General features: G+C 46.4%; 1 protein-coding gene across 1 annotated transcript in view; it reads left to right on the top strand.

The window, feature by feature from the left end:
* LOC136555172 (calpain-13-like) overlaps positions 1–27,202 on the top strand; it is a 49,766-nt gene that overhangs the window by 11,620 nt on the left and 10,944 nt on the right. The window contains exons 2-16 of the mRNA XM_066547767.1: positions 492–561; positions 1,857–1,975; positions 5,688–5,821; positions 7,683–7,857; positions 8,984–9,055; positions 10,733–10,818; positions 12,138–12,212; positions 13,993–14,162; positions 16,117–16,262; positions 20,202–20,362; positions 21,883–21,919; positions 23,472–23,534; positions 24,522–24,579; positions 25,106–25,173; positions 26,620–26,688. Of these exons, the coding sequence (XP_066403864.1) occupies positions 492–561; positions 1,857–1,975; positions 5,688–5,821; positions 7,683–7,857; positions 8,984–9,055; positions 10,733–10,818; positions 12,138–12,212; positions 13,993–14,162; positions 16,117–16,262; positions 20,202–20,362; positions 21,883–21,919; positions 23,472–23,534; positions 24,522–24,579; positions 25,106–25,173; positions 26,620–26,688 (1,503 nt within the window). The remainder of the gene's footprint in view (positions 1–491; positions 562–1,856; positions 1,976–5,687; positions 5,822–7,682; positions 7,858–8,983; positions 9,056–10,732; positions 10,819–12,137; positions 12,213–13,992; positions 14,163–16,116; positions 16,263–20,201; positions 20,363–21,882; positions 21,920–23,471; positions 23,535–24,521; positions 24,580–25,105; positions 25,174–26,619; positions 26,689–27,202) is intronic.

Genomic DNA, 27,202 nt, shown 5'->3' with positions numbered 1-27,202 from the left:
TCTTTCTATATCTCCCTCACCAGAGTGAAGAAAAGCAGCCCAGGCTGACCTGTATTAGACCTGAATGGAAACACAAAAGGCTTAGAGTGTAAAATGCTCCCAGACCCACTGCTGAGCTGAAGTATAGACCCTGTTCCACTTTGCTTGGAGACCTGTGTGTCTGTGCCCTGCTGTGCCCCAGGAAACTGCATGATCTCACTGCCAAGCTCAGAGCTCTCTCTGAAAGGTGTCAGTAGCATTAGAGAAACCCAAATGAAAACTCAGGGAGCACCCACCCCCAAGTCCCCCATCCCTGGGAATATCTGAGCAGGTTAAAGAAGAGATGATTGAGTATCTCCTCTGGTTTTGTTGGTGGTAGGCAGCAAAACATCAGGGCTCAAGAAAAGCAGTTTTCAGACCTGGAAAAGGTAGGCAAGGTCTTCAAAGGGCAGGAACACACTGCTGGCAAAGGCTGGGTACTCACACTGTTCTTTGCATTTTCTTTCCTCCAGGAACTTCAGAGAAATCCTCATTTGATCACGGATGGAGTTAGCAGATTTGACATCATGCAAGGAGAAATAGGTAAGGTGATATTCTTGATTTGGAGGAGATCTGCACAGAGCAATAACCTGTGATTGCTTTGCCGTGTTCCAAGTGCTCAGTGGGAAGATGTGGACATGGTAGCTGCAGTAAACAATCAGTGCAGGTCAATCTAGACTGGCACAAGTCCACAGACAACTGATTGCAGATATTTAACAGGATTCCCAAATGCAGCAGCTCAAATCTTTTGTTACTTTTGTCTGGCATCTGCCTTCTGTCTGGGTAAGGCCAAGCTTAGAAATGGAGATCCAGGTGAGATCGGGCAGATGCTTCAGGAAGAAGGGTCAAACACAGTTGAGTGTGAGTAGATAAACAGGCACAGCTCCGACTTCTGTAGGGCTGAATTCTCTTTCCTTCCTAAGTCTTCATTTGTCTGCCAGTGTTTTCTTCCTGTGGATATTTCTGTTCAACTCCTGCCATAATTACCCAGTATCAGAATATGTATCTGCATCCTGTACCACTTCCATCTCGTGCTCCTTGACCATGTTTTTCTCTGGGAGCAGCACTGCTCCCATGTAGTAAGAAATGCCTTCCCATTTCTCACTCCACTGAGAAGTTTGAAGGTTTCCTAAAGAGTGTTCTGTGTGGCATTCACATTCTCTGAAAAAACCCCTTTGCCCAGGGTTTTTCTCCTGGGAAGCTGAGAAGCCTAAGAGAAAAGGAAAACAATTCTTATCTCATTTGCTTCTCCTGTGTTTTGCTGGTATGGAATATGTTTGGAGATTTTTTGCCCACAGGTGATTGTTTCATTGGATTCTGGTACGAGTTGTTTTCACTCATTGGCCAATCAGGGCCAAGCTGTGTCAGGACTCTGGAAAGAGTCACAAGTTTTCATTATTATCTTTTTAGCATTGAGTAAGTATCTTTTCAGTATTCTTTAGTATAGTATAGTATTTTTAAGTATAATGTAGTATGATAAAGTAATAAATTAGCCTTCTGAGAACATGGAGTCAGATGCATCATTCCTGCCATTGTTGGGGCATGTCCCAAAGAATACAATAGTCCTGTACTGCAGGTCTCAACATGACTGCAAAAGATAGGAGCAGCCTGGAAGTAGAAAAGGGTGGCTGGTGACAGCAGGGTTCCCAGTGGACATTGCTGGTGAATCCTGGACAGTGCTTCAGCATTTTGGAGGGGGGAAAGGAGACAGAAGAAGGTTGGTTGCTTTTATCGAAGTGGTTCTTAGATGTTGCAGCCCATTCCCTTTCTAAAGAGTCGGCTGCGATCCAGAACAGCAAGTGACTGACTGAATGCACTGGATTCTTCCCTCCCCTGAGGTGACTGCTGGATGCTGGCTGCCCTGGGCTCCCTGACGCTGCGAAAACAATTTTTGGAAAATGTTTTGCCCAAGGACCAAGGATTCCAGGACGATTATGCTGGGATTTTTCATTTCCGGGTATGTATTCCCTGTGGTATTGGTACCACCTGAGCTTGGCTGGTTGGATTGCAAAGGGCTCCAAGCTGCAGCCCCACATCCCAACACCCTTGAATGCTTTGGTTCTTCAATGCTGGCTCCCAATTTGGAACTTTGCAGAAAATCCTGAATTTTTTAATGATTCCTCGTGCTCCAGGTGGTGCAATTGCACTTCAGGGAATTTTGATGCCCTTTTCTGAAAGTTATGACTGCAAAGGCAGCGGTACCAGCTGTTCAGGTAGATTTGTGTACATATATGTTTTAGATGGCATTCTGGTGGCTGCTTTGATTTGGGCAGTGTGTTATGGCTGTCATCTCACCTGCACTATCTATTTGGGCTCATTTTCTGTTTCCCCACTTCTCCTTGCCCTTTTAGCTCGTTGAGACGGCTGGAAATTACAAATCCTTGGAGACAGATCAGAGGAACAGGCTTTTGATATTTTGAAAAGAGATTTGTTTCAGAGAGAGGAACAAGGCTTTTTAGTAAATCCCACTTTCTACCAACTCCTGAAATTGTCTGAATCTCCCAGGAGGGTGACTCGGGTAGCAACTGGCAGGCTCTGCTTGCTTGTGTCTGAGTCAAACAAATATCTGGTGGGATTAGAAGAGCTTGCAGCACCATTAAACTACAGAAGCTAAACTGGATGTGGAGAAAATCTGGATAAACTCAGCCATTCCTCATCCCCCTTACTTCACAAATCTCTTTTGTTTCATGCAGTTCAGCACCAAACAGAGAGCTCTGGCAGTGGGACTTCTTTGACCTCCTAGGCTCTTGTGGAGCAGCACCAGGAGGATTATCTTGTGGACAGTCTAAATTTTGCTCTGTTCCTTTGCTCCTTAGAATACCAGATGTTTCTATCTTGGCCCATTTCCAGCACACACACTGCCACACTGTGTGAGATAAACCAGCTGAAGGGACACCAGTCTGCTTAAAACACATTAAAAGGATGCAAGCTAGATTGTCTTTCATGGGAGCTTTGAAAAGATTAGTTAGGCGCAATCCTTAAATCTTAAGCAGTATAAATACCTTACAGTATTTGAAAATGTTTTCCCTGTCATCTCATCTGCAAATCAATGCAACTGTTTCTGGCTTTCCTTGAGCAATAAACCCCTGAGAAAGCTCCTCTGAATGGAAATGCTTCTCTGCAATGCCTTTCAATTATTCCATCAAAGATATTTTACTGCCATCCACAGGCTAAGCAACCAGTCCTCAGTTCAGTGAGGAATCACAAACAAGGCATATCATATGCTAATAGAATAATTTTTAGCTTATAACTTTTTTCCCCACCATTTTGGAAGTGGAGCATCTTGCCTCTCAGGAGTACAAGGGGCTGCTCCAGTGTTCCTGTACAACAGGAGCTGTTCAGCTGCAAGAGTCAAGGGTGTTAAGCACTTCATCAGCTGTAGTTAAGATGGGCAATGTTTTTATCTCGGGAATAATTACAGTGATGTTATCTCCCCGGGGATTAAGTCAGTCCCATGTTGGCACAGGAATCCCTTTCTCTGCCACAGAAGCTGTGGTGCCAGTGAAGCAGAGTGTGTCACTGCTTGTGACAGTGAGGAGCAGCACCTCAGCTTGGGAAAAGCCAGAAGTGTTCTGCAGGGGGCTACAGGGGGTCATTGCACAGCACATCAACTCACAACTGGAGGGATCTGCCCTGGGTTTTAATGTCCCTGCTCTCAGGAAAAAACTGATGAAATCTTTAAAGACCATAAATGGTCAAGACTTCAGTTTCAGGAAACATCCAAAAAAGTGCTTTTTAACACCATAGTTGATAGTTGATAGACATGTGATTTTCTCCTTACTCAGTTTCAGAACTGGATTTTTCTAAGATCTCTGTCCAGGAAGGAAAAAAGGGGGCAAAATAACAATACAGCATTCCCCCTTTGACCATCAGGACACTAGATGTGTTATTGTCATCTTGAGACTGTCCATTTCTTTTTCCTTCTCTTAAGGAAAATAAAGTCCTGATTTAAAAGGCTTATTCTAAACGTGGAGGCAAAGAACTTCCCTCTTTGCATCCTGCCTAAATAGCAATTCTTGGTTTTATTTACTACCACATTCACAGCTGCAGTACTTAAATCCCATAAAGGGATATAAAGAAATTTCATTAAGCCAGGCTCAAGCCACATCCTCTGAAAGCAGGAGAATGGCTTCTCCTGTACCACTCTTGTCCTTCTGGAGCACTCTAGGATTTCCCATGAGGTTTCTTCTTCCCTCTGTGGCTTTTCCTGTCCTTGTGAGCTCAGATGTGACCACCACTTGAAGGTCTGTTGTGACAGTCAGGACAAAGCAGCTGAAGAAAAACACAGTGCTGCATTCAGACTCCAAGCTTGACCTCCCTACCAAACCATGGCCAAGGAACGTGACTTTTGGAAAAACATCCCTCAGTGGGTTTGGACTGCATTAATCCCCACAGCAAGTCCTGCATGTTCTCCTTATTTACCTGTTGTGATTGCACATGGGGAGGCGTGGCTGGATGTCACACCTCTTCTCCATATAGACCTGCTCCTAGCTGTTGGCAGAAGGGCTCCTTAGGTGACTGAAAGGACATTTCCTTTTGGACATTTCTTTTGCCTGTCTCTCCTTCAGGCAGAGGACAGCCAGTGGGAGGCTTTTCCTCGAGCCAAAATCAAGCAGAACCCCCATATCTCTCCTGGAGCTCAAGGCAGAGGCTCCAACCCAAGTTAGGGGGTCCCAACCCAAGTTAGGGGTTCCAACCCTCCTGCCACCGCTGGTGCAGGAAAGGAGAGGCCTGGGTGAGGCAGAAATGTGAGTAGGATCAGACCTGCTTTCAGCTGAGCAGTCTGTAAGCTGCTTTGCTGCTGGGCAGATCTGGTCTGGTGCTTTTCTAGCAGAACAGCTCATTTTGGGGTTTTTCATTGACCAGAGCTGTTGAAATAAAATCATGCTAGACTAAATCTATTGCTGGCATGCATCCACTAGAGTCCTTAGCATTACTGCAAATAAGAGCTTGGCCTCTTATGATTTCGAATCATGCTAAGCTACATTAATCTGCTAATGACTCTGGAAATGGCTCCTTTAGTTCATCCCCGCAGATCTTTATTCCTGTCTTTTCCCTTGAAAAGTTTCATCAGCTGGAGAAACACCTGCTCTGTCCACATGCTGGAGAGACTGCCTGTGTCCTTCTCATCCATCAAGGAGATGGATAACACCTTAAAACAGTCTTTAGTCACTGCTCTGTCTCCATCCATGACAGCGTGTCAGAGTCTTAATTGAAACACTGAGGAAAGGAAATTTAGAGGCTGGATCTTGACAAAGCCTCTCTGGCCAAGAGCTGCGCTGTGGGGAAAATCCAAGTGTGGCTGAGGAGTGAGGCTCATGGAATCCACCTGCTGGTCATTCTTTATCTCCTTGAGCTATTGCCCAAGAATATTAGCATACTCCCCGTGTTGAATCTCTCCTCCCACTGATTGCAGGACCAGCTACACTCCCCAAGGACTTTCCCTGCCACTGGGAAAGCCAGCCAGCTGGTGGCTTGTTTAACAGTGGGGACCATTATCCTGAGGAGTTCAGGAGAGAACTTGCACATATCCATGTTGCTTTAGATTAATTCCTGTGCTAGTTCAGGAGGATTTTTCTTTCCGTGGGCATTAGTGCTTAGAAGAGGCTCGTTATTTTATTTTCTCCCTCTTTTTTTTTAAATATATTTTTTTATTTTCTTATTTCCAGTTCTGGCAGTATGGAGAATGGGTGGATGTAGTGATAGATGACCGGCTGCCATTCCTAAATGGAAGATACCTGTCTGTACACCCCCGAACTTCAAATGAATTCTGGCCATCCTTGCTGGAAAAAGCATATGCCAAGTAAATACACCTGGTCTGTTCTTCCACCCAGTGCTGAATGCTTTCTGTGGGTGGTTTCACCCTCTGCCTTGTGCAAAGCACACAGGAAGGAGTTCAGGCTGACAGATGCCTCTGTGGTGCTGTGCTTATGTTGGCTGCAGCAAACATTGGGCCAATATAAACTGGAGATGTTGGCCTTGGGTTAGACCTAACTCTACCCAGCCCTAAAGGCAGCCAGCCCTACATCTACCCAGTTCAGCTCTGGGATGTTAATGCCTGAGAAGCAAAATGAGCAGGGCAGTGGTGACACAAAAGTGCCAGGAGTGTCCTTCTGCTTTCAGGGAAACTTCTTTGTGTCTGTTTTCCTTTCTGTGTTGTCCTCAGTTTAGGACTGCAGAGTCCAAGCATGGATTACCTGTGTTTGCAGACACTGATCAGAGATCCTGTGGGTATTTGGAGCAGGCAATGAGAGGAAGCAGGACTGAAGAGCATGCCCAGGCACAACACACACACTCCTGGGACTCTCTGATCAGCTCTCACTTCTCAGAGAGCTCTGACTCTAAGCTGAGGTCCCCAGAGTATGCAGGGTAAATAATGCCTAATAAAGAGATAACAATTTTTAAAAATCCTCTGGAGAGAGAAGGGATCGGATTGTGGTCCCTTGCCCATTTCTCATTATGAAAAATGCTGAAGAAAAAGTCCTGTGTGAGGGGTGGTATGAAGGGCTGGAACTTGGTACCTGAGGCTGGTGTGGCATTTGCACTGCAGTGAAGAGGAGATGAGGAAAAGAGATAATAATTTTGGCAGATTTGGTCAAGAATAAGCAAATGTTAAAGCAGCATGAGAGCAACTCAGGAAGGGGATGCATTTTGCCCTGAGATATCTCAGAAAAGTTGACTCAGGATTCAGTATCAATTTGCTGCATAAGATTTTAATTACAATGCATACCAAACCTCTATTAAATTAAAGTTGCAAGCAATGCTGTTTATGAGATTCCCATTGGAGAAGTTATTCCCCAACGCCCAAGACAAATTCTTTTCATCAGTGTAGGACAAGGACAACTCTTCAAAATACAATTAGCTGCAGACTTCATTTGATTACATTCATTAAATACAGTGTGTATGGAGGGGTTTAACAGCATGCTCTACCTGCTCTAAGTACAGCATGTTCCAGCTTATTTGCTGTCTCAATAAAAACCACACGATAAAAACAACAAGGACTGTGCTGGCAATATTAAATTATTATCCTATTATTGTGCTCTAGCAGAGTGAACTGGGAACAGTGCTGAGAACTCATTTCTGCCTTGCCCTGGAAGCATGGGTAAATACCTTCACCTCTCTTCTCCTTTTTCTCATTTGCAAAAGGAGTACTGGCCATTTTTGTGAAGAGTCCTGTATAAGTAGGATGTAGAAACTAACAGTTCAGCTCCATTTAACCTGAAACATCCATTTGAACTAGTCATCCTTGGCTCCCTTCCTGTTCAGAGAAAAGAAACTGCATGCTTCAAGATGAGATGCAGCTCATCTCCCAAAAATGCCTGTGTTGGCCTGAGATGCACCTTATTATTTTCCACTGTCTGTGAATGGCTCTGGACAGCTGCCTCAGACGGGGATGAAGGCACAGAAAAAGCTCCCCCTTTGTCTCCTTCCTTCCACAGGACACGTGTTGTGCCTGGCCAAGTATTTCAGTCACATTTCCTTTCCTTACCTGGCCACAATGTCTGCGCACCCTGGGCTCCCCTGTGCTCACCACCTCGATGCACACCTTCATTTTTAAAGCAAGCACTGTGTGTTGTTTATGAAAACAGTGTAAGGACTAATTAACTTCTCTGTCTTTTTTCCCCTTTTTTTTTTTTTTAATCTATTTTAATTTTTTTCCACAGGCTGCAGGGCTCATACCAGAACCTGAATGGAGGCTACCTCTCAGATGCTTTAGTAGACCTCACAGGTGGAGTCCAGGTGCAGTTTTCATTGAAGGAGCCACCTTCTGATCTGGAGGAGATCCTGAGAGCAGCTGACACGTCTGGGTGTCTCATGGGCTGCAGCACCTCAGGCCAGGTGAGTCACAGGGCTGGTCACACCCACTCTCTTGGTTCACTGGCTTTGCACAAAGGCTGCTCTTTGCAGGGGAAAAGGAAACCCATCACCACTCTGTAAAATAGTTACAGTTTATGGGTGCCCCAAGGGATCCTGGCAGCAGAAAGTAGATAAGATTCTTTGGTGAGGACTTGAAAGGCATTTGGGCAGAGGTGGATGGATTGCTCTGTCCCAGAGGGGGCTGCAGCTTCTCTCCTGGCTAATTCCACTGCAGTACTCTGGTGTCCTCTTCCAGCAGGACTGATTTTGGCCTCCTAACTTTGTGATCAACTCTGGCAAGGCCAAGACACACCTCTCTCTCTCTTCTATGAAAGGATGCAATGTGACCGTGTTCACAGGGGTCTGAGGATGAGGGAAGAGACGAGGATCTGACTCCATGCTTCAGAAGGCTGATTTATTATTTATGATATATATTATATTAAAACTATACTAAAAGAATAGAAGAAAGGATTTCATCAGAAGGCCAGCTAAGAATAGAAAAAAAAAGGAAAGAATAACAAAGGCTTGTGTCTTGGACAGAGAGTCCGAGCCAGCTGGACTGTGATTGGCCATTAATTAGAAACAACCAACATGGGCCAATCCCAGATGCACCTGTTGCATTCCACAGCAGCAGATAACCATTGTTTACATTTTGTTCCTGAGGCCTCTCAGCTTCTCAGGAGGAAAAATCCTAAGGAAAGGATTTTTCATAAAAGATGTCTGTGACAGATGCAATCCTCTCATTGTGGCTTGCAGCCTTACTGGTATTAATGCTGGGCAGTTGCAAAGGGCTTTGTGATATTCAGCACGTACCTTTGATGAAATATCTCCAAGGCTTCCCCTAGAGCACGTGGCAGTGAAGTGTGTGACACTGCTCTTGGGGTGCCTGCCCCCTCAGGACAGGAGGCTTGGCTGCTGCAAGCAAGCCAAGGACTGTTCTCTCAGCTCAGGTGGAGTGGGAGCAGCCACATTCCTGGAGGAGCATCTCTGAGGAGCTGCTGTGGTCAGAGCCCAGGCTTTGTTTAGTGCAAATGGCACTGCTGGGAGCTGCTGGCTGTGTCTGTGTGGTGTGGCAGGAGCTAAAAGCTGTGCTTTCTCCCTTCTGCAGTCGAGGAGGAACATAGAGCTGAGGAATGGGATTGTGCAGGGCCATGCCTACACCGTCACAGGAGCTGTGAAGGTAAGGTCAGGGACTTGATCCTGCCTGCAGATCTTGTACTGATGATCCACCACAGGGCAGTGGCGCTGCTGGTCCAGTAAGGGGGATGTGAATTAGCTCCACGCTCAGGGGGCATTGCTGAAAGCCCATAGCTCAAATTCCAAGAGATGGAAGGACTCTGGCACAACAAAAAGAGGGAGGATATCCGGATCCATGTTGTTTTCTAATGGAAAATGCAACTGAAATTTACTTTTCTTGTGGGACACTTCAGCAGTGTGTCCCAAATACAATGCAATACCAGTGTGTCAAAGCCAACATTTCTGGAGATTTTTGTTCCATGCTGACTCTTTAAAAATGTGCTTTTGTGTTTCAAATGCAAGTAGAAGCACTGGCTGAAATGGTGGGATTTGTCATATGATGCAAATCTACATTTGTTCAGCTCAATCACAAGCTGCCAAAAATCACTGTGTGAAAAGTAAATCGCTGGTTCAAGAACAGCGTTTCTCCATCTTTTAAAGCTGTTGTACTCATGCAGAACTGCTCCTGGCTGAATATTAATATTGATGATCTGAGAACCAATTTATCACATGGATCAAAAGAAATTAAGGATTTTTTACAGCCAGAAGTCAGAACATGGCTTAGCCCAGTAAGCTGTAGTGCACACAGGGAGAGTTAACAGTGAAGAGAGAAACCAAACAATAGCTATGCTGTCAAGCAAGATAGCTACAAAACCTTTGAATCTTGGAACCTAAAGTAGCTTGGAAAGGGGATGTTGCTTTCCCTAAGCTACTTTCTCCCTTATCCCCCCTCTCTCTGTTGGTTTTCTCGTGCCATGGCATGCTTGGTGCTGTCATCACAGCCAGCATGCCGGATTTTGGAGGCAAGGGGCTACAAAATGGAAAGATGGGGATTGCCAAGCTCCAGAGAAGGCCCCAGCTGTCTCTTTGCAGGGCAGGGGCAGAAGGGTGCCCAGTTCTGCTGGAAGAGAAGCAGGCTGTTCCTGGTGTGTGAGAGAGGAGAAACAGTCTTTGCCCCACTTAATGAAGTGCCAAGGCATCCAAGGGGTTGTCCTGAGGGGGCCTTTGCCTGGGAAGAGGCTGCCATGGCATTGTTTCCAACACTGCCTGTGTGCCTAAGGAGAGCCAGAAAATAAAGGTTTGCTTCTCCTTTCCACTTCCACCATCTTGGCTTCACTCACTGGCAAAAGTTAATTGCTTCTGACTTAAATCAGTGGCAGCAAAAGGAGGAGAGCACCAGAACCCCCAGCTGCTGCAAAGCACAGCCCCACAGATTGTGTTAATATTCCATTTTCTGTGCTGACTGTTGGCTTTCACTCCAGGCAGTCTGGTGACCTCATTCCTCAAAGTCTCTGCCTTTGCTGACTCACAGCATCAGATGTGCAGAATTAGGCACTGGAATTTCCCAAGGCTGTTGAATTCATGCAGTGTGACAGGAATGCTGCTGCTTCTCCCTGTGTCAGCTTTTCACTGTCCTCAGGAAAGCAAAATGGGCGCAGTTTTCTCTCCCACATCGTTCCTTTGCGGTGTAGCAGAAGGCACTGATTTTTCACTGCTGGGAAAATGAGATCAGAGGTTAAATCTGGTCTCTAAGGTGTAGAGGAAGTTCCATTTTATTACCCTTTTCTTCACTGAATTGTGAAGAGCTGTGGCTGAGCTTGTTTTTCTTTCCTCTTTACAGATCCCCTACAAGAATGGCTGGAAACATATCATCAGGATCTGGAATCCCTGGGGCCACGGGGAGTGGAAGGGGCCCTGGAGTGATAAGTAGGGTCTTAAAACTTTAATATAATAGTGAATCAATCTTTTATAAGAACCTCTGCCCTGCACCCATTTTAACAAAACAGATATTTCCAAATCAGTTAATTATGAGCATTATTTCCATCTGCATAGCAACTGCCTGCAGAAATCCAATCCAGGGAAAACTAATGCAGCCTTGCCAGGCTCAGGTGTCCCTTCTTGTCTGTGTGTATGCATTTTACCCAGTGCATGATTCTACAGAAGTCATGGATGGAAGAGCTCTTATTTCCTGGAGTAAGCTCTGACCACATCCTTGGATGCTGGCTGGCTGCTTCTATTGAATCCTCCTGCAGAAGTCACACTTCCACCTTCCTCCTCTTTCTTCTGCTCCCATGAGGCTGACTCTGGGAAGAGGATGGTCAGATGAGTCCATGGAGCAGGGCAGCATTGAACACAGAGGGGGACAGAAGGGGTGCTTGGTTATTCCAGAGGCAAAGTGCCAGGGAATGGCTTGAGCTAATCTTTTGGATCCTTCATGCAGCTTTGGGGATGCAAGGACCACTTTGCTGCCTGTGTGGATAATCCAACATCCCTTTCCTAAAGAAAGGAATGATATAGACTGCAAAAATGTTTTGTAAATAAATAGATCTCAGTTTTCCTTTTGGAATTGCATGAGTGTTTCCATGATTAGAGAGATGTTCTTGTGCCACTCTTGGGTTATTTAATAGCGTCCCACCCTCCCTGTTGCTAGGACCACACACAAGCACTCTGCTGAGAAAAGTCAGGCTGGAGTGTTGCATCTGGAAGGGTTGGTGGGTTGTGTGGACCTGTCTGAGGCTGGGATAACATCTCTCTGCTCAGGCAGCATCCTCCCATCCTTTTGGAAGGGTGGACTACAATCCTAAGTGTAATTGAAATGTCAGCAGCACCTTCACAGGTATGCTGCTGCACAGATCAATAAATTATTGATTCACGTGCTGTTTATTTATCTTAAACTCTGCAGAAAGTACAATTATCACTTAATTGTAAACATGCTGCTTGGAAACAACACATCTGACTGGGTAATGTGCTCCCTGCATGCCAGTGGAATATCAGTGCTTCAGAGTGCTGTGGCCTGGTGCCTCTCCAGCCTGGGGACAGGTGACCAGGACAGAGGGGAGGATTCCCCACCCCAGGCTGGGCAGCTCAGGCACAGCAAAGGTGCAGAGTTCCACTTGTTGGTCCCGTTTCCAATGCAGAGTTTGTTCACCCCTCCTGATCCCTCATGGCCTGACAGGCTGCTTAGAGGAATAGGCCAAAGATGAAAAACTGTGCCTCACATCTTGTTGATTTGTTCTTTTTTGCAGCTCTCCTCAATGGGACCGTGTTGAGCCTAAATACAGAGAAGCCTTCCTCAGAAATAAGGATGATGGAGAATTCTGGTATTTCCTTATTGATCCTTTGTCTGCAGGGTTTTCTATTTGCCTTCATTATAGAAAAAGTAATTTTGGCAGTTCTCTGTTCTTGGTGGTGGCTCAAGGCACCCTGTGTTAGCTGTGTGCAAACAGCAAATTGGAGATTGTCCTGACCCTGTGGTGTCAGAGGAAACAAAACCTGAAAAAATGGAGTTGGCCAAAATTAAATGACAGGCTGATGAAAAAAAAAAAGAAAAGGGAGAGAAGTAAAAATCCAGCCCTCTGAGACCCAGTCATTTTGTCATACCACCTCTCCTCATAAAGTGTGTGCTTTGAACCTTGGACTGACAGGTGCTTGAAGGGGACAGCTGGCTAAGCAGGTCACTGAGCTTGTGCACTCAACTGCTCTGCAGGTGCTTGTGTTTTTTCACTGCCTCTGATTGCTCCCAGGTACAGCCCAGCCATGCATGGGCTGTCCCTTAGAAAAACTGATTATTCAGAAAGTGCACACATGCCCTGAGGGGCTCTGAGGAAAGCAGGGCAGCAGCAGGTGAGTCTGAAACACACCTGTGAGGCTTGAGTGAAGCATGAGCATGAGACAGAGCACTGAGGAGGTACAAGGGACAATGGCAGAGGTGTGCTGGAGATGGCAGGGCTCCAGCAAGGTACCCCTGAACGTGCCCTGTGGTTTACCCTGGGGCATTTGGGGCAGTCAGGGCAGCCCAGAATGCACTGAGAGCTGAGCTCTTCTGCAAGGTAGCAGCCAGCAGAGCTGCAGGAGCCTGCAGTGCTCTCTGCAATCCCCCTTTTTACAGACATGGGGTGAATGTGGATACTGAACCGGTGCTTCACAGAACCACAGGGTGGGTCAGGCACCACAGAGGGTGAAAGCAGGGTCATCCCAGAGCACGTGGCACAGAACTGTGATAAGGTGGTTGTGGAATACTCCAGTGACGGAGACTCCACACCCTCTCTGGGCAACATGTTCTGTCACAGGCATCTTTTATGAAAAATCCTTTCCTTAGGATTTTTCCTCCTGAGAAGCTGAGAGGCCTCAGGAACAAAATGTAAGCAATGGTTATCTGCTGCTGTGGAATGCAACAGGTGCATCTGGGATTGGCCCATGTTGGTTGTTTCTAATGAATGGCCAATCACAGTCAGCTGGCTCAGACAGAGAGTCCAAGCCGCAAACCTTTGTTATCATTCTTTCCTTTTCTATTCTTAGCTGGCCTTCTGATGAAATCCTTTCTTCTATTCTTTTAGTATAGTTTCAATGTAATTTATATCATAAAATAATAAATCAGCCTTCTGAAGCATGGAGTCAGATCCTCGTCTCTTCCCTCATCCTCAGATCCCTGTGAACACGGCCACAATGTTCCAGTGTGTGGTCATTTGCACGGTAAAGAAATTTGTCCTCATATTCAGGTGGAACTCCCTGTACATCAGTTTCTGCCCATTCCCTCTTGTTCCATTGCTTGGCATCACTGAGCAGAGCCTGGTCCAACCTCTGACACTCTCCCTTCAGATACTGACATTGAGGAGGTTCCCTCTCAAGGCAGAACAGGCCCAGCTCCCTCAGCCTTTCCTCAGAAGGGAGAAGCTCCAGTCCCTTGATCACCTTTGCAGCCTCCACTGGACCTGCTCCAGCAGCTCCACATCTCTCTTGTACTGAGGAGCCCAGAGATGGGCGCAGCTCTCCAGATGTGCCTCACCAGGGCTGAGCAGAGGGACAGGATTCCCTCCTTTACCTCTTGGCAATGTTCCTCTGTCCAGAGCTGAACGATGACATTTCCCTCCTTCTCTGCAGGATGTCCTGTAAGGACTTCCAGGAGCAGTTCTCCTGGCTGTATATCTGTAACAACACCCCAACATTCCTGGACTTTGGAGATGAGAGCAGCACAACAGCGTGGTCTCTGAACAGCTACACCAACCTGTGGAGCCCGGGCCTTCCCTCCAGGAGGAGCCGCTATTCCCGGGGTAAGGAATGCTCACCGCACCCACTGCCTGTCTCCTCCTCCTCCTCCTCCTCCCCACTGGTGTGAAACATTCGCTCTGAGCACCCAATCGCACAAGTATTGACTGCCAGGTGTTAATGCCTACCTTTTCCCATCACAGCACTTATCAGCTAAACAGGCAGAAACAAAGCAGCAGCAGCTGCTGACTTAAAACGGGAGACTTGTGATTTAGGAACCCAGGGCTCCTTAAGTCAAAATGAGCTTGTATATCTTCTTTCAGCCAGTTGAAGTAGGTGTTACTGGGGACCTCATCAGAAAGTCTGGTCTGGCAAAAATGCTGTTGATTTCACAGAGCAAAAAGTACTCTGAAATGGAGTGGATATGGAATGTCACAGACAAATTTTATAAAAAATCCTTTCTTTAGGGTTTTTTCTCCTGAGAAGCTGAGAGGCCTCAGGAACAAAATGTAAACAATGATTATCTGCTGCTGTGGAATGCAACAGGTGGATCTGTGATTGGTCTCATGTTGGTTGTTTCTAATTATTGGCCAATCACAGTCCAGCTGGCTCGGACTCTTTGGTCACTCACAAGATTTTATTATCATTCCTTTTCTATTTCTTTCAAGCCTTCTGATGAAATCCTTTCTTCTATTCTTTTAGTATAGTTTTAATATAATATATATCATAAAATAATAAATCAGCCCTCTAAAACATGGACTCAGATTCTCATCTCTTCCCTCGTTCTGGGACCCCTGTGCAAACCACCACAATGGAATGAAAAAAACGTGCTACAAAGCTCTATTTTTTAAGGTAAAAAGGTCTTTTTGAGCTGATAAGACCAGTGGTTTTACTGCATGTGCAAGAACTCTTCTGGCATTGTAAGTTCCAATCAATAGCAGTATATTTTTACATTTTTATCTTATCTCATCTCACTTTTTTTTTTTTTTTTACAGCTGCATCAGTGTTTGGGCTTCGTGTTTTTAATCTAGGATGGTAGTATCTGATCAGTGAAGAGGCTTCTTTTTTTCTCAAATGACAATCCTTGACTTAGCAGCAACCAGGTTTTGGCGTGCAGATTTCAGGCTCCTGCTCCCAACCTGATCCCCAGGTCCCAAGGTGTTGTAACAAAACAATGCCTGTTCTGCTACACACCACACTCACTGGGACTGAGCAAGGAGCTGCAGGGGCTTCTTGTAGGCAAAGGGCTACAAAATGATGGAAAGATGGGGTTTGCCAAGCTCCAGAGGAGGCCCTGAACTGAGAGTGTGCAGGCAGAGCCATTTTCCTTGGAGCTGTGTTTCCCAACACGTGTTTCAAGTACAGTCCCTGTCCAAGTACAGTCATTCAAATTTGCAACTTTCAAGGCCACCCAACACAGGGATCTGGCTTAAATTCTACTCTGCTGCCATCTCAGTCCTTTTTTCCCCACTTAGGGCAGTTCATTGCTTTTTTTTTCTAGCCAGGAATGCTTCCTGTTAACCAAAGCTTTGGCCAAGAAGCAGCTGCTTCCCTCTGGTGCTCGACATTCTTTCTGTCCATCACAAACACTGGCAGCAGGGAAGAAGAGGGTAGCTTTGTACCATTTTGTCCTTTTCTATGTGTTTATCACCTCAAAGCCACAGTCCTTCTCAGCTCAGCCTCTGGGTCAGGTGCCTGATTAAGAGGCACTTTTCTGCTTTTCTGCTGCTGGGAAAGTGTGCCATGCTGCCATGGAGGTGGAGCAGATGTAGGGGGGGGGGTTGAGAAATCCACACGACTTCAGTGACTTTGCCAGAGATTTCTAAAATGATGAATGTGCAATTAGTTTACCTCCAGATGCCTCAAGTTCTAGTGCTAGTGTGGAGCCTGCAGTGCTCTGTTGTAATGAAAGGATCTTGGAGCAGTGACTGCCTGCTCCTCTGGGTCAGCACAAGCAGGATCTTACACAACAGGAACATCCCCGAGCCTACTGCTAACCTATGAACACTTTCTCAGCAGGTGCAGCTTCTACAAACCCTCAGTATTTTTTCCAAGTGCTAGATCACAACCCAAAAACCTATAATGTAGCAATTTCACTCATGCAAAAACGCGCTGGGCACGTGCAGGATGAGAAAAACCTGAGGATTGGCTTTTTCATCACCACGGTAAGCACAGTCAGATATCATGTGGGCACTGTTGTTCTCTGTGTGGTTTATTTTACCTGTGTGTGGGAATGCAAGGCTAAATTGCCTTTTGGCCTGTTAAAAACTCAGTATGTGGTGTGAATTTCTGTGTGCCTTCTATTGTAGAGAACTCAGAGTAAAAATAGAGTCAAGCAGGCTTTCTTTTACACATGTCTTAAGGAAAAGGTGGCACTTTTAGTTCTGTAGCATCCCAGAATAGCCCTGGGAAGCTGAGGGAGTGCCTGGGTTAGGAGTGCCAGGACAATGTCCTCTGTACCAGCAGCACTGGTGGCATGCCCTGCTGGCTGGGCACAAGGCATGACAGCCTCGAGCAGCACTCCAGGTATGGCAGGGAAGCAGATTGTCTCTTCTTCCCCAAAGGGCCTTTCTCACTCATCCTCCTGTTTTCTATCTGAAAAGCTGTATAGAAACATTTACAAAACACATGAGAGCCTTTGCTCGAGAGCAGTGTAGAGGAAATCCACTCAGACACCTGGGACCTCGACTACAATTTCTCTGGGGTTTTTTCCTGGTGACTGTCCAGAGAGGTGCCTCTTCAAGCTCCTTTCCAGCCTTTTCAATGTTCTCAGAGCATTACCAGCCTTACTGAAAGCACAGTGGCTACTGTGGATGGATGCTAACCCTTCCCAAAGTATTTTTCTTGTTGGCTGATGACTGTGGGAGGCTATTGTTCCAAACCTAAAGCCTGAAAAGGAAGCAAGGATTGCTATAACCCTAATTTCTCCTCATTCTCCTCATTACTGGAGAGGTTTGCCCTCTCCAGTAGGGCCAGAAGTTTGTCCCAGACTTTAAATAATTGATGCCATAAGTTTAACAGCTCCTCATAAAGGAAGAGCATGGCTTTGTAGCTCATAAAAGAAAAAGTGTGTCTGAGAAATAAAAGATGTCATTAAAAGGGCATCCCTCCAGCAAGTGGAGCTCACTATCCCTGTGGGAGGATATCCTCTGTCCTGTGCAGGTATCAAGCCTGCAGCACTCCATTGGGCCAGCTGTGCCACTCAGAAAGAGCTGCTGCTCCTGATGAAAGGGGAATTGCTCCTTCCAGCATGCCCAAAAGTCACCAGACATGGAGGTCTCTGTGTGCTCTTGCATGATGCACGTCCACCTTGGTTAGTTACCCATTTTAACAGGCGTGGCCTTCACTGGGAGGTGATGATAGAGGTCTTGGTTCCCTCAAAAAAGGGATTGTTTAATCAGGAAGCAGACTAGGAGATGGATTTTCTCTATTCTTGCTTTACATTTAAAATTTTTCTTCCCCTGCAGTTGATGCTCAGGTGTGTTTTCTCTCTCTTGGTATGAGATGGATCAAGGATGGGTGAACCTCAAGGAGTTTGTCAAGTCTAGATGACATGGCCTCTGTGGGCTGCCAGCCCATGGCTCACCTCAGGCTGCCTTTGGGCTCACTTGGGTGTCTGGCCTTATGAGTGACCTCCTACACAGGAGCTGGAGGGCAGAACAGAGCAGAGCATTACTGGAGGCACCAGGATTACTGTGGGGCACTGAGCAGCAAGGGCAAGGGAGCAGTTAGGCTACTCTGCCACACCATTGTCACCATCATATTTTCTGAAAAAAACCCTTCGCCCAGGATTCTTCTCCTGGGAAGCTGAGAAGCCTCAGAGAAAAAGGAAAACAATGTCATCTCATTTGCTTCTCCTGTGTTTTGCTGCTTTGGAATGTGTTTGGAGATTGTTTATCCAACAGGTGATTTTTTCATGTGAATTGTTACTTTTACATGCTTTTGCTTAATGATCAATCACCATCAAGCTGTGTTGGGACTCTGGAAGGAGTCACGAGTTTTCATTATTATCTTTTATCCTTCCTCTATTATTTAGTATAGTTTAGTATAGTTTTAGTATAGCATTCTCTAATATAATATAGATCATAAAATCATAAATTAGCCTTCTGAGAACATGGAGTCAGATTCATCATTCCTCCCTTCATCGGCGGTCCCAAAAAATACAACACACCATAGCTTTTGTTAATATGATGGTATTGGTGCGCATTCGTACAGAGGATTATACAGAAAACATTCCCTCATGGACACAATCTAAGTATTTTAATATGAGAGCTGCCCTTCCAGCTCCTCACAGCCAGCCTGGTGTCCTGTCCTGGTAGCAGCAAAAGCCAAGCCCAGGAGCTAAAACCAGACTGGGTGTGAGTGCCATTCCCTCAGTTTATCTCCCAGTGTTCAGCCTCAGTGCCTGAGAGCAGTCAGAACACCTCTGGGGAAGAGTTTACGAGGGGTTTCTTTGCACAAGGAGAGTGCAGTCGGCAAGATTCATGTGGCTTGACTCTTCCTCCCGGATCTGCTTTCTCTGCCGTGATTCAGCAGCAGCATCATCCATGTTGTATTTGCAGGGAATGCCCCAACAAAGGCAGGAATGAAGCATCTGACTCCATGTTTATTATTTATTATTTTATTATAATTATTTATGATAATATGATAATTTTATGAAAAATTATTATTTTATTATACTATATTATATTAAGGAATACTATACTATACTAAAGAATACAGAAAAGATACTGAAGGCTAAAGAGATAATAATGAAAACTCGTGACTCTCTCCAGAGTCCCAACACAGCTTGGCCCCAATTGGCCAAAGAGTGAAAACAACTCACAGCAGAATCCAATGAAACAATCACCTGTGGGTAACCAATCTCCAAACACATTCCACATGAGCAAAACACAAGAGAAGCAAATGACATAAGAGTTGTTTTTCTTTTCTCTGAGGCTTCTCAGCTTCCCGGGGAAAAGTCCTGGGCAAAGGGTTTTTTTCAGAGAATGTGAATGGCACACATCCGCTGTTCGGTACCTTTTGAGAGGCATCAAATTGTTGCTGTGAATTAAAAGGAGCATTATCCCCTGGCAGGATGAGAGGAGAATACAGTGCAAGGCAAGGATGCAAAGCAGAATGGACGTATCTGATAGCTCTAGGAAGCCTTTGATTAAATATAGACGTGGAACACTAATACATGGCTGTGAGGGAAGTTTAATGTGGTGTGATAGAGCTGAGAAATGTATAGAGGCTGATTCTTATCTCACACCAGTTTTGATTCCATTGAGATATTAATCTGCTTCTGCTTTTTACCAGAAGGAATGTGGAATAAGGCTCAAAAGTGGGGGGGAAAAAAGTATTACAGCATTTATTTCTTTGCAGCACTGCTCATTTCTATCTGCTCAAAATCTGACCCATAATACTTGGCAGTCTGTGTACCTCCCAGCCCTCTGTAACACTAGTCATCCTCTTTTTTTTTTTTTTTTCCTTCCAAAATAGCAGTTTTATGTTATTGTCTCCCAAAGGCATGGCTCATAAATAACCCTGCCACGCTGTATAACCATTCTAAATGGAATTTATACACGCTGATATATTTTGGGGAATATGTTAAGAAAGGGGTTTTTATTATGCTATCTTTACATGTCATCATAGTAATAGCTGTTGCATTGTACTTGTTTCATCTCAGCAAAAAAATACTGGAATAACAGATGAAAGATCAGAATACTCAGTTTTCTTGTGACACTTGCTAGTTTGGATTGGGATTCTTGAAGCATTGTCATCTGGGTGACATGTTTAGAGGCCTCTTTGAGTCACAGAAGATCTCAGGGAATTTTTTAGTAATAGCATTCATCCTTGATTCCTTCGTGAAATCTGCTTAATGTTAATTGAAGTTCTCTTCAAATCTCCTTAAGCTCATTTTGGCTTCTGTTTCTTTCACTTTCTCCACCTTTGACCAACTCTGATATGTCCTTGAGAAAAGCCTGTCCCCTGGCTGGGCTTTTCAGGCCACGGGGGATGCAGTGTGTACTCAGAGAGGTGTGGGGATGGCAGGCTGTGTGAGTGTGCTGCCTGATTTACTCTGGTCCCTAACAAGAAGATAGCCAGCTGTATTTTTCTTTCAGGAGAACTCCAGAGTTCTGAAGCAAACCTTTCTCCAGGCTCGAGATGTGACCAGCTTCTTGATCCTGAGCCCAGGAACCTACGCCGTGGTTCCTGCTGCAGCAGAGGACCAGGAATTCCAATTTCTCCTACGAATTTTCATCAAGAATCGGGACTACCATGAGTAAGATGATGCACACTCCATAGAGGCCCCAGAGCCAGAGAGTGCCAGGAATTAACTCTTGGCTGTCAAGATGTGGCAATTTGCTTTTGGTGTGTCCTTGGAGGGTGGGAAAGGCACAGAGGAGGGTCAAGCACCTGGTGAGTGGGATCAGGTGTGCACTCAGCTGCACAAGGGTGGCCACTGCAGAGCAGGGCAGGAGCTCATCTACAGCCACCAAGGGTCCCAGCTTTGCTACAAAGAGAGCAATAATTGTGAGATGTGTCCTCTACCCCTGATTGTGGGGACATTTCTCTCTGCTGAAAAGAGGATGGGGAGCTTGTTTTCCCTAATTCTTAGCAGCTGTTCAGTATTTTCTTGTGTTCTGCTGGCTGGATGCCAGATGGAACAGGTCCCATTCTGCTCAGAGTGGGACCTGGAGAAGCCAAGAGCAGTGAAAGGCCTTAATCCTTTTACTCAGCCACCTCACAGACAGGCAGAGCTCCCTGTGGGCATGAGAGCAGCCTTGAAGATAAGTTTAGTGGAAAAATGGTGTCTTGAGTTCATGCAAAGGCAGCTATTACCACACACACTCTCACATTACCACGTGAATGTGGTACTGTTTATATTTGGGTGTGGTTTACTCCAGGTGAGCGAGCTTTGAGTCCCAGCATCCAGCCTCACCAAATGACCTGCATGCAAGCATCACTGTGCAGTGCCTTCCCCTCAGCCAGCTTTAGAGTGGATGTGATTGCAGCTCTGACCTCACTGGCCCATATCTTAGTAATGAGATTGCTTTCCAGGCTTTGGCCCCTGGCAAAAACAGCCCGGAACCAGCTGAGGCAGCTCCTGAGTTATGGAAGCAAACACAAGGAGTGTGTGCTCTGGGCTGGACTGCCTTCAGCAGAGTGAGTCATGTGTGAGACAGCCCAGCCCTGGAAGTGAGCTTTTCAGGAGGGCCTCTGACCCTCACAGACCTTCCTGAGCTCAGCCAGGCGTGGAGATGACATTCCAGTGGCTCTTTGCAGCACTTACCTGCACAGATGTTATAAAAATAGAACCTGGCTTGTCTAATTTCTCTACTGAAAGCAAAACTCAAGTACTGAATGTGATGTCTTAGCAATGGTGACCCTGGCCCAGTTTCAGGCAGGCTGCAGACATTTAGATGTTGCCTTTTAATAGCCCAGATGCTGTTTTTATTCCTGACTGTTAAGCTGAGCAAAGAGAAAGGAGGTGAAAAATTTCTGTGGCTCAAGGCAGGGCAGCCCTGTGTTCTGTGTGGTGAGCTCAGTCCTGGCATGCTCAGGGTGACACAAACTACCTTTCTGTGCTGGAGACTCAACCCTGTCTGCACAGAGAGACCCAGGAGTGGTGCAGCAGCCTTGTCTGAGCTGGGCCAAGGCTGGGCCATGGGTGCTGAGCATCCTGTGGGGCTGTGGGCTGGGTGAGGGCTGCTGGTGGTGCCTGCCTTCCTCCACAGCTGCAAGCCAGTGCTCTGGAAAGGGCTCTTTTCTCCCAGTTTGATTCTTGGAACTCTTTTCTAGGAACTCAAGCTCCCTGACCAGCCCAGGGCTGCCCATGGTAAGAGTCTGGAAACTGGTGCAGGTCCTGGTGGTGATCATTTGGTCACCTCTACTGACTCCTCTTCATCTGCTCTTTTCTCCCTCTACCACCCACTATTGCCCCATTGTTTGGCACCCTGCAGCCTTGCTGGGAGGGCAGGACACCTCTCTGGAGAGATGGGAGTGACAGCAAAGCCCTTCCTCTTCTCATGTGTCTCTTTCAGAACCTGATTTTTGAGGAAACAGGTCTTGTACAGTCCCTTTGTCAGTCTGTCCATCTGTCCTTTTCACCTCACCATATTTAACACTTGGACAAACCGAATATAGCAGGGGAGAGAATGCTTAAAAGATTCTAATTTCTTTCAGTGTCTGTAAAATGGGTACATATTAATAGGGGGGAGAGAGGGAAACTTCATTCCTATGAGTGGGATTGGACATGCCTTCCCCATGGGAATGATTCCATTTGAGTGCTTGTACCCTATAAAGCACAGGAGATCATAGAGATGAGACTCAAATCAGATTTCTGCTGCTTTTCCTCAGGATATCTTCTGAGACAGAGACATAAAGCAAACCACAGTTTGGAACTGGCTGCATCTCTAGTCCAACCCCCATTTTGTCCCCTCCAGCCCAGCCACCGTGGGTTTTTTGACTTCTTGCTGTGAGCTGTGCACATTGCCAGGGCTGGTCCAGCCCCTGCTGGTGCCACCAGCAAAGCCCTGCCACTGAGAGGCTGCTATTTACAACCTTCAGAGACACAGATCTTTGAAGCCAGAGGTGTGAAGGAGAGCAGAAAGCTGAATCCTTTCCTTGTGATTCATTTTCCAGCACACAATTAAGCCCCATTAGAGGGGTGGTGTAAATGGTGACTTTTTATCTCTTCCCACTGACAAGCTGTCAGTTTACCTGGCTGTTGTCCTTAGCCAGTGTTCTGACTTTGATGAATTGTGGTACCCACAGCTTCTGCTCCTGTTCAGGTATTTGGGCTTTTTTGCTATGAAGTATCTCATACAGAGATGAAGGCATTGGGTATTGGGCTTAGATTTTTTCTGAAGATTTTATAACTTTAAGGATAATTCCCCTTAGTGCCTGGTGGATCTTTTCACTGGAAGGTTGAAAAAAAAATCACTTAATCATTGAATTGCAATTGCTCAGGTATAGTCCAAGCTTGTCTTGGGATTGAGAAGGTACAAGAGAAAGGAAAAGTCAGCTCATGCTGTTTTCTTGGTTCACATGAATCTTCCCATGCCCTGAGCAGTGGTCCCAACCAAGGGCCACAAATAAGGATCAGGCCTTGTCTCTCCATACTCATGTACTGACTTGCTGAATTCCACCCTGGATGTGTTCTGTCATCTTCCTTAAGCCCTGAACTGTTCCTTCCTGGTTGTACCAGCTGCTAACACCCAAAATAAGCTTCTTCCTTCATTGCAGTCCACTTTCTTTTGGGGGTGTGAAAACTGCAGCCTGTGCTGCACATTCCCTGCCCCTCTAAAGTGCTGTCTGGATCTACAGACTTTTGCCTCCAGTTGTTTTGTAGCTGAATTATTTATGTCTGCTCTTTGTTTTCAATGCAGGATGTACCAAGACAGAACCAGGGCAGCTTCTATAAGGCTCTTTTCCTAAGACACGCTAAGCAGGTACCCTCTCTAAAACATATTGTTGGGGAAAAAACAAACAAAAAAAAACCCAAAAAAAAAAAAAAAAAACAAAAAAAAAAAACCAAAAAAAAAAAAAACCCCACATGCGGACTTGCAGAAAAACTGATCTATGATGTTGATACAAATCCATTTAGAATTTTTTTTTTTTTTTTTTTTTTGGAAATGAAGCTCCATCTTCATGTGGATACCCTGAAAATGGTATTGATTGACCTGCCAAAACCCCCAGAAAAATGGGACATTCAGCTGGGATAGATTGTCTAGTGCCATATATCAGTGGAATATCGGAGATTTATAGTTGAGCTGGTGATGGGCTTGCATGTGTACTTTCTTTTTTTTTTTTTTTTTTTTGCTTTGGTTTGTTTATTTGCTGAAAGCAATTAGAAAGCCTTGGGTAGTCCCCCCCCCTCTCATCAGCATCATTTTCCATTTGCCTTCTCAGCACTTGGAAACCAGACATCAGTCAGCGTTTGAGTAATTGATTCCTGCTCTTTCAGAGCCAAGCTCTGTGTTCACAGGAGATGCTTTTAATGGTTTAATAAACTGTTATAAAGAACTCCTTGACTTAGTCAAGAGGAAAAAAATCGCTGTCAAAAGTCTCTGCACAATGAACCTCTGGCAGTTAATGGTTACTTCAATGCGTGAAGGTGAAAACGAGCAGGGATGCCCTGGGGGTGTCCGGGGTGGCTGACGGGCAGCACTGCCTGTGCCCCGAGCCCAGCCACACAGTGCCTGCTGTGCTGCCCATCCCTGCAGAGCAAACCCCGTGGTGATGGGAGTGCAGCTGGAGCGGCCCGGCAGCATGGAGAGCCTGGTCGTGCTCCAGAGAGGATGCTGCTGCTCCTTTGGTAGATATGAACAGAGGTTCTTGGTTGCCACAGTGCCTGAGAAAAAAAAGGGTTGGGCAAAAGTGACACAGGAGAAAACTTTATGCTCGCAGACATCTCTTTGTGCTTTATTTCGCATCAGGGCTCAACTATCGATGCCTCGCAGCTGCAACAACTCCTTAATGAAGTGATCTCCCAAGGTAAAGCTTTTGCAGCCCAGCTGATGCTTTTGGTGCTTCCCTATCCTTGGACTAGAGTCAATTAGTCACAGGATTTAATGGTGTCCTGATGCTCCTTAAACAATCCTCACTGTGGCTTCCTGCGCTGTGGGATGAGAGCATGAGAGGGGCACAGCTGGGGGGCTGGAGCCAGCTCAGCCAGGTGCTCAGCCAGGCTCAAAGTGCTCTTAGGGCTTGCTAAATCAGCACAAGTGGCCTTTCTTGTCACTGCCATTTCCCTTATGCCAAGAGGGAAGTGTTTCCATCCGTGGGCAGGGTGAGCCCACAGAGGGCACCTGTCCCTGGGGAAGGTAGAGGTGTCTGAGATGTGCAGATTCCCTCAGCCTGGCACAGAGCCCTTGCTGCTGTGTGAGACCCTGAGCCAGAGCTGGGGCTTTTCAGCTGTGGGAGCCTTCAGCCTGGTGTCCTCCTTGCCTCAGAACGGTGTCCTGGTGCCTGTCACAGCCCTTGCTCTTGCTAATTCCTTCTGTTTTGTCAATCCCTGCAGATGAAATGACCAGCCTGGGAGGGAGATTCAGCTTTGATTCATGCAGAGGCATTTTAGCTCTGATGGATGTATCCTTTCAGCAGAAGCAATAAACTTCCCTGGTGCTGCCCATCCTTGCCTTGAGTTATGGCTGAGCTGAGCATCCCACTGTGAGAACCTGCAAGTAAATATTAGCCCAAATCCCCAATAAATAACTGTCCCATAGTCCATGCAGGACTTTGCTGTGCATGCCCTGGCTCTGCTGTGTCTGCTGCAAGGTGAGGATCAGCCTTTTTTCTGCCAGCCAATTCTTTGCTCTCATTTTGTCCTCTCTGGGGCTTGGCTAAGCTTCACCCTTGGGTGGGGGTCTCAGGCAGAGCTGAGACAAGGAGGCAGGACAGAGTTTAGGCATAGCTCAGCTGTTCTGTGGTGGTTGCACAGCCCAGGGTGGCACTTTAGCAGGCTGCCAGCAGTGCTGGTGCCAGGGGCAGAGACGCTGTCACTGCTGAATGCCAGGCACTGGCCTCACAGGCCATCCCAGAGTGTATTTCCAGTGTATCTTTATTAGCTGAGTGAGTCAGTCTTTTTACTGTTAACAAGACAACACAAGAAACACATTTCTGGCCATTGTAGAACAAGAGGGCTCCTTGATGGAGACATACATCTCCCTCCTCTGTTTCTTCCCCTTTGCTTGCTCATTGTCTCTTTTCCTCCATGCCTCGAAAAAGCTTTGAGACATTTTCAGACCTTTAAAAACTGCCAGAGAATGAATTAAAATGACCAGAAGTCCCTCTCTCTTTCCAGCTTTCAGCACCTAGCCAGTGAAGGAGACTTTTCCTCCTCTGCAAAGCCCCTGTCCTGGGATAAGTGGGCACTGTGAATGCATGGCACTTGCAAAGAGCTGACAAAGCCTCTGCTCTGCTGTAATTCAGGATGGATTTTTAATTCTCTGGCCTGCAGATAACCCATGTACAGTGTGACCTATCCTGGCCTGCAAAGCCAGGATCAGCTTTTTTCACTCGGGTTCCACGACTGCAGCATTTGTCTGCTTGTATTTCAGTGGTGATGAGTTTTGCTTTCACCATCCTGCACGGGGGTGGGTGCTGTGTGTCTGCCCAAGAATCCTGGGTGGGGAAGAGAGGTTTGGGATCATCTCCTCGTGCCCTTGGCTCCTCAGTGCCTGTTCTCCTGGAGGATCCAGGCAGAGCAGATCCTGTGCAAGAGGCAAGGCCATGGGGCCACGTTCATTCACAGGGGTGCTCCAGGGCTAAATGCCACCACAGCTTCCCCTGTGGTTAAAGGCACCTTATAAATAGAAACCCTTTGTGGTTTGTGAGCACAGGCATGAGCAGCTGTGCAGTGTGACAAAGAAGGTGGATTCAAACACCACTGAGAGCAGGAAAACTCTTGCTTTTCTCAGCACGACGTGACCCACAGAAGAGGCTGCATCTTAGGCGTTCAGCTCTGTGCAGGCAGCAACAAAGCCAGCCAGGTTCAGCTCTCATTAAGTGCTCGATTCTTAACTAAATGCACAGCTCAACTCGAACGGAAGGCTCACCCTGCAGGAGTTCGGGAGCCTCTGGCGAAGTCTCACGAAGTACAGGGTACGGGGGAGGGGGTGGCTCTCTCTCGGGATGCTGTGGATGCTCTGGGTACTTTGGATTCCGTGGATGCTGTGGATTCCGTACCCCGGGGCTCTCCAGCAGCGGGGAGCAGATGCTCGGTGCTCTGGGAGCGCTGCGGGGAGAAGCCTTGCAAGGGTTGTTTGCTTTGCTTAGCGGGTCAGAGTTCCCTCCTCTCACGCCAGGGAGGCAGTGGTGTGTGTAAATGAGTGCTCCAAATGAGCAGCCCAGGCTTTCCCAGCACAGAGAGCATCGAGGGACAAGGTAGTAAGGCCAATTAGGCTCAGAATCTGATGGAAATCTCCATGTCTGTGCCACCACTGGCAATTTTTTTTTTCTTTTGACATGACTTCTTGAGCAGAGTCATCTGAAAAATGTCATTTCCTCATTTCTGCAGTTCCTAGTGGAAATGTAGTGGATCTGATAAAGGCTTGTCTGGGAGAAGTGTTTCTGCTCCAGGATAAGCACTGGAAGCAGTGACATGGTATTTAGGTTC

This window comes from Molothrus aeneus, chromosome 3 (genome assembly GCF_037042795.1).
Source record: "Molothrus aeneus isolate 106 chromosome 3, BPBGC_Maene_1.0, whole genome shotgun sequence".
Classification (NCBI taxonomy): Eukaryota; Metazoa; Chordata; class Aves; order Passeriformes; family Icteridae; genus Molothrus; species Molothrus aeneus.
Note: the sequence above shows the minus strand (reverse complement) of the source record. Positions and strands in the feature narration are given on the sequence as shown.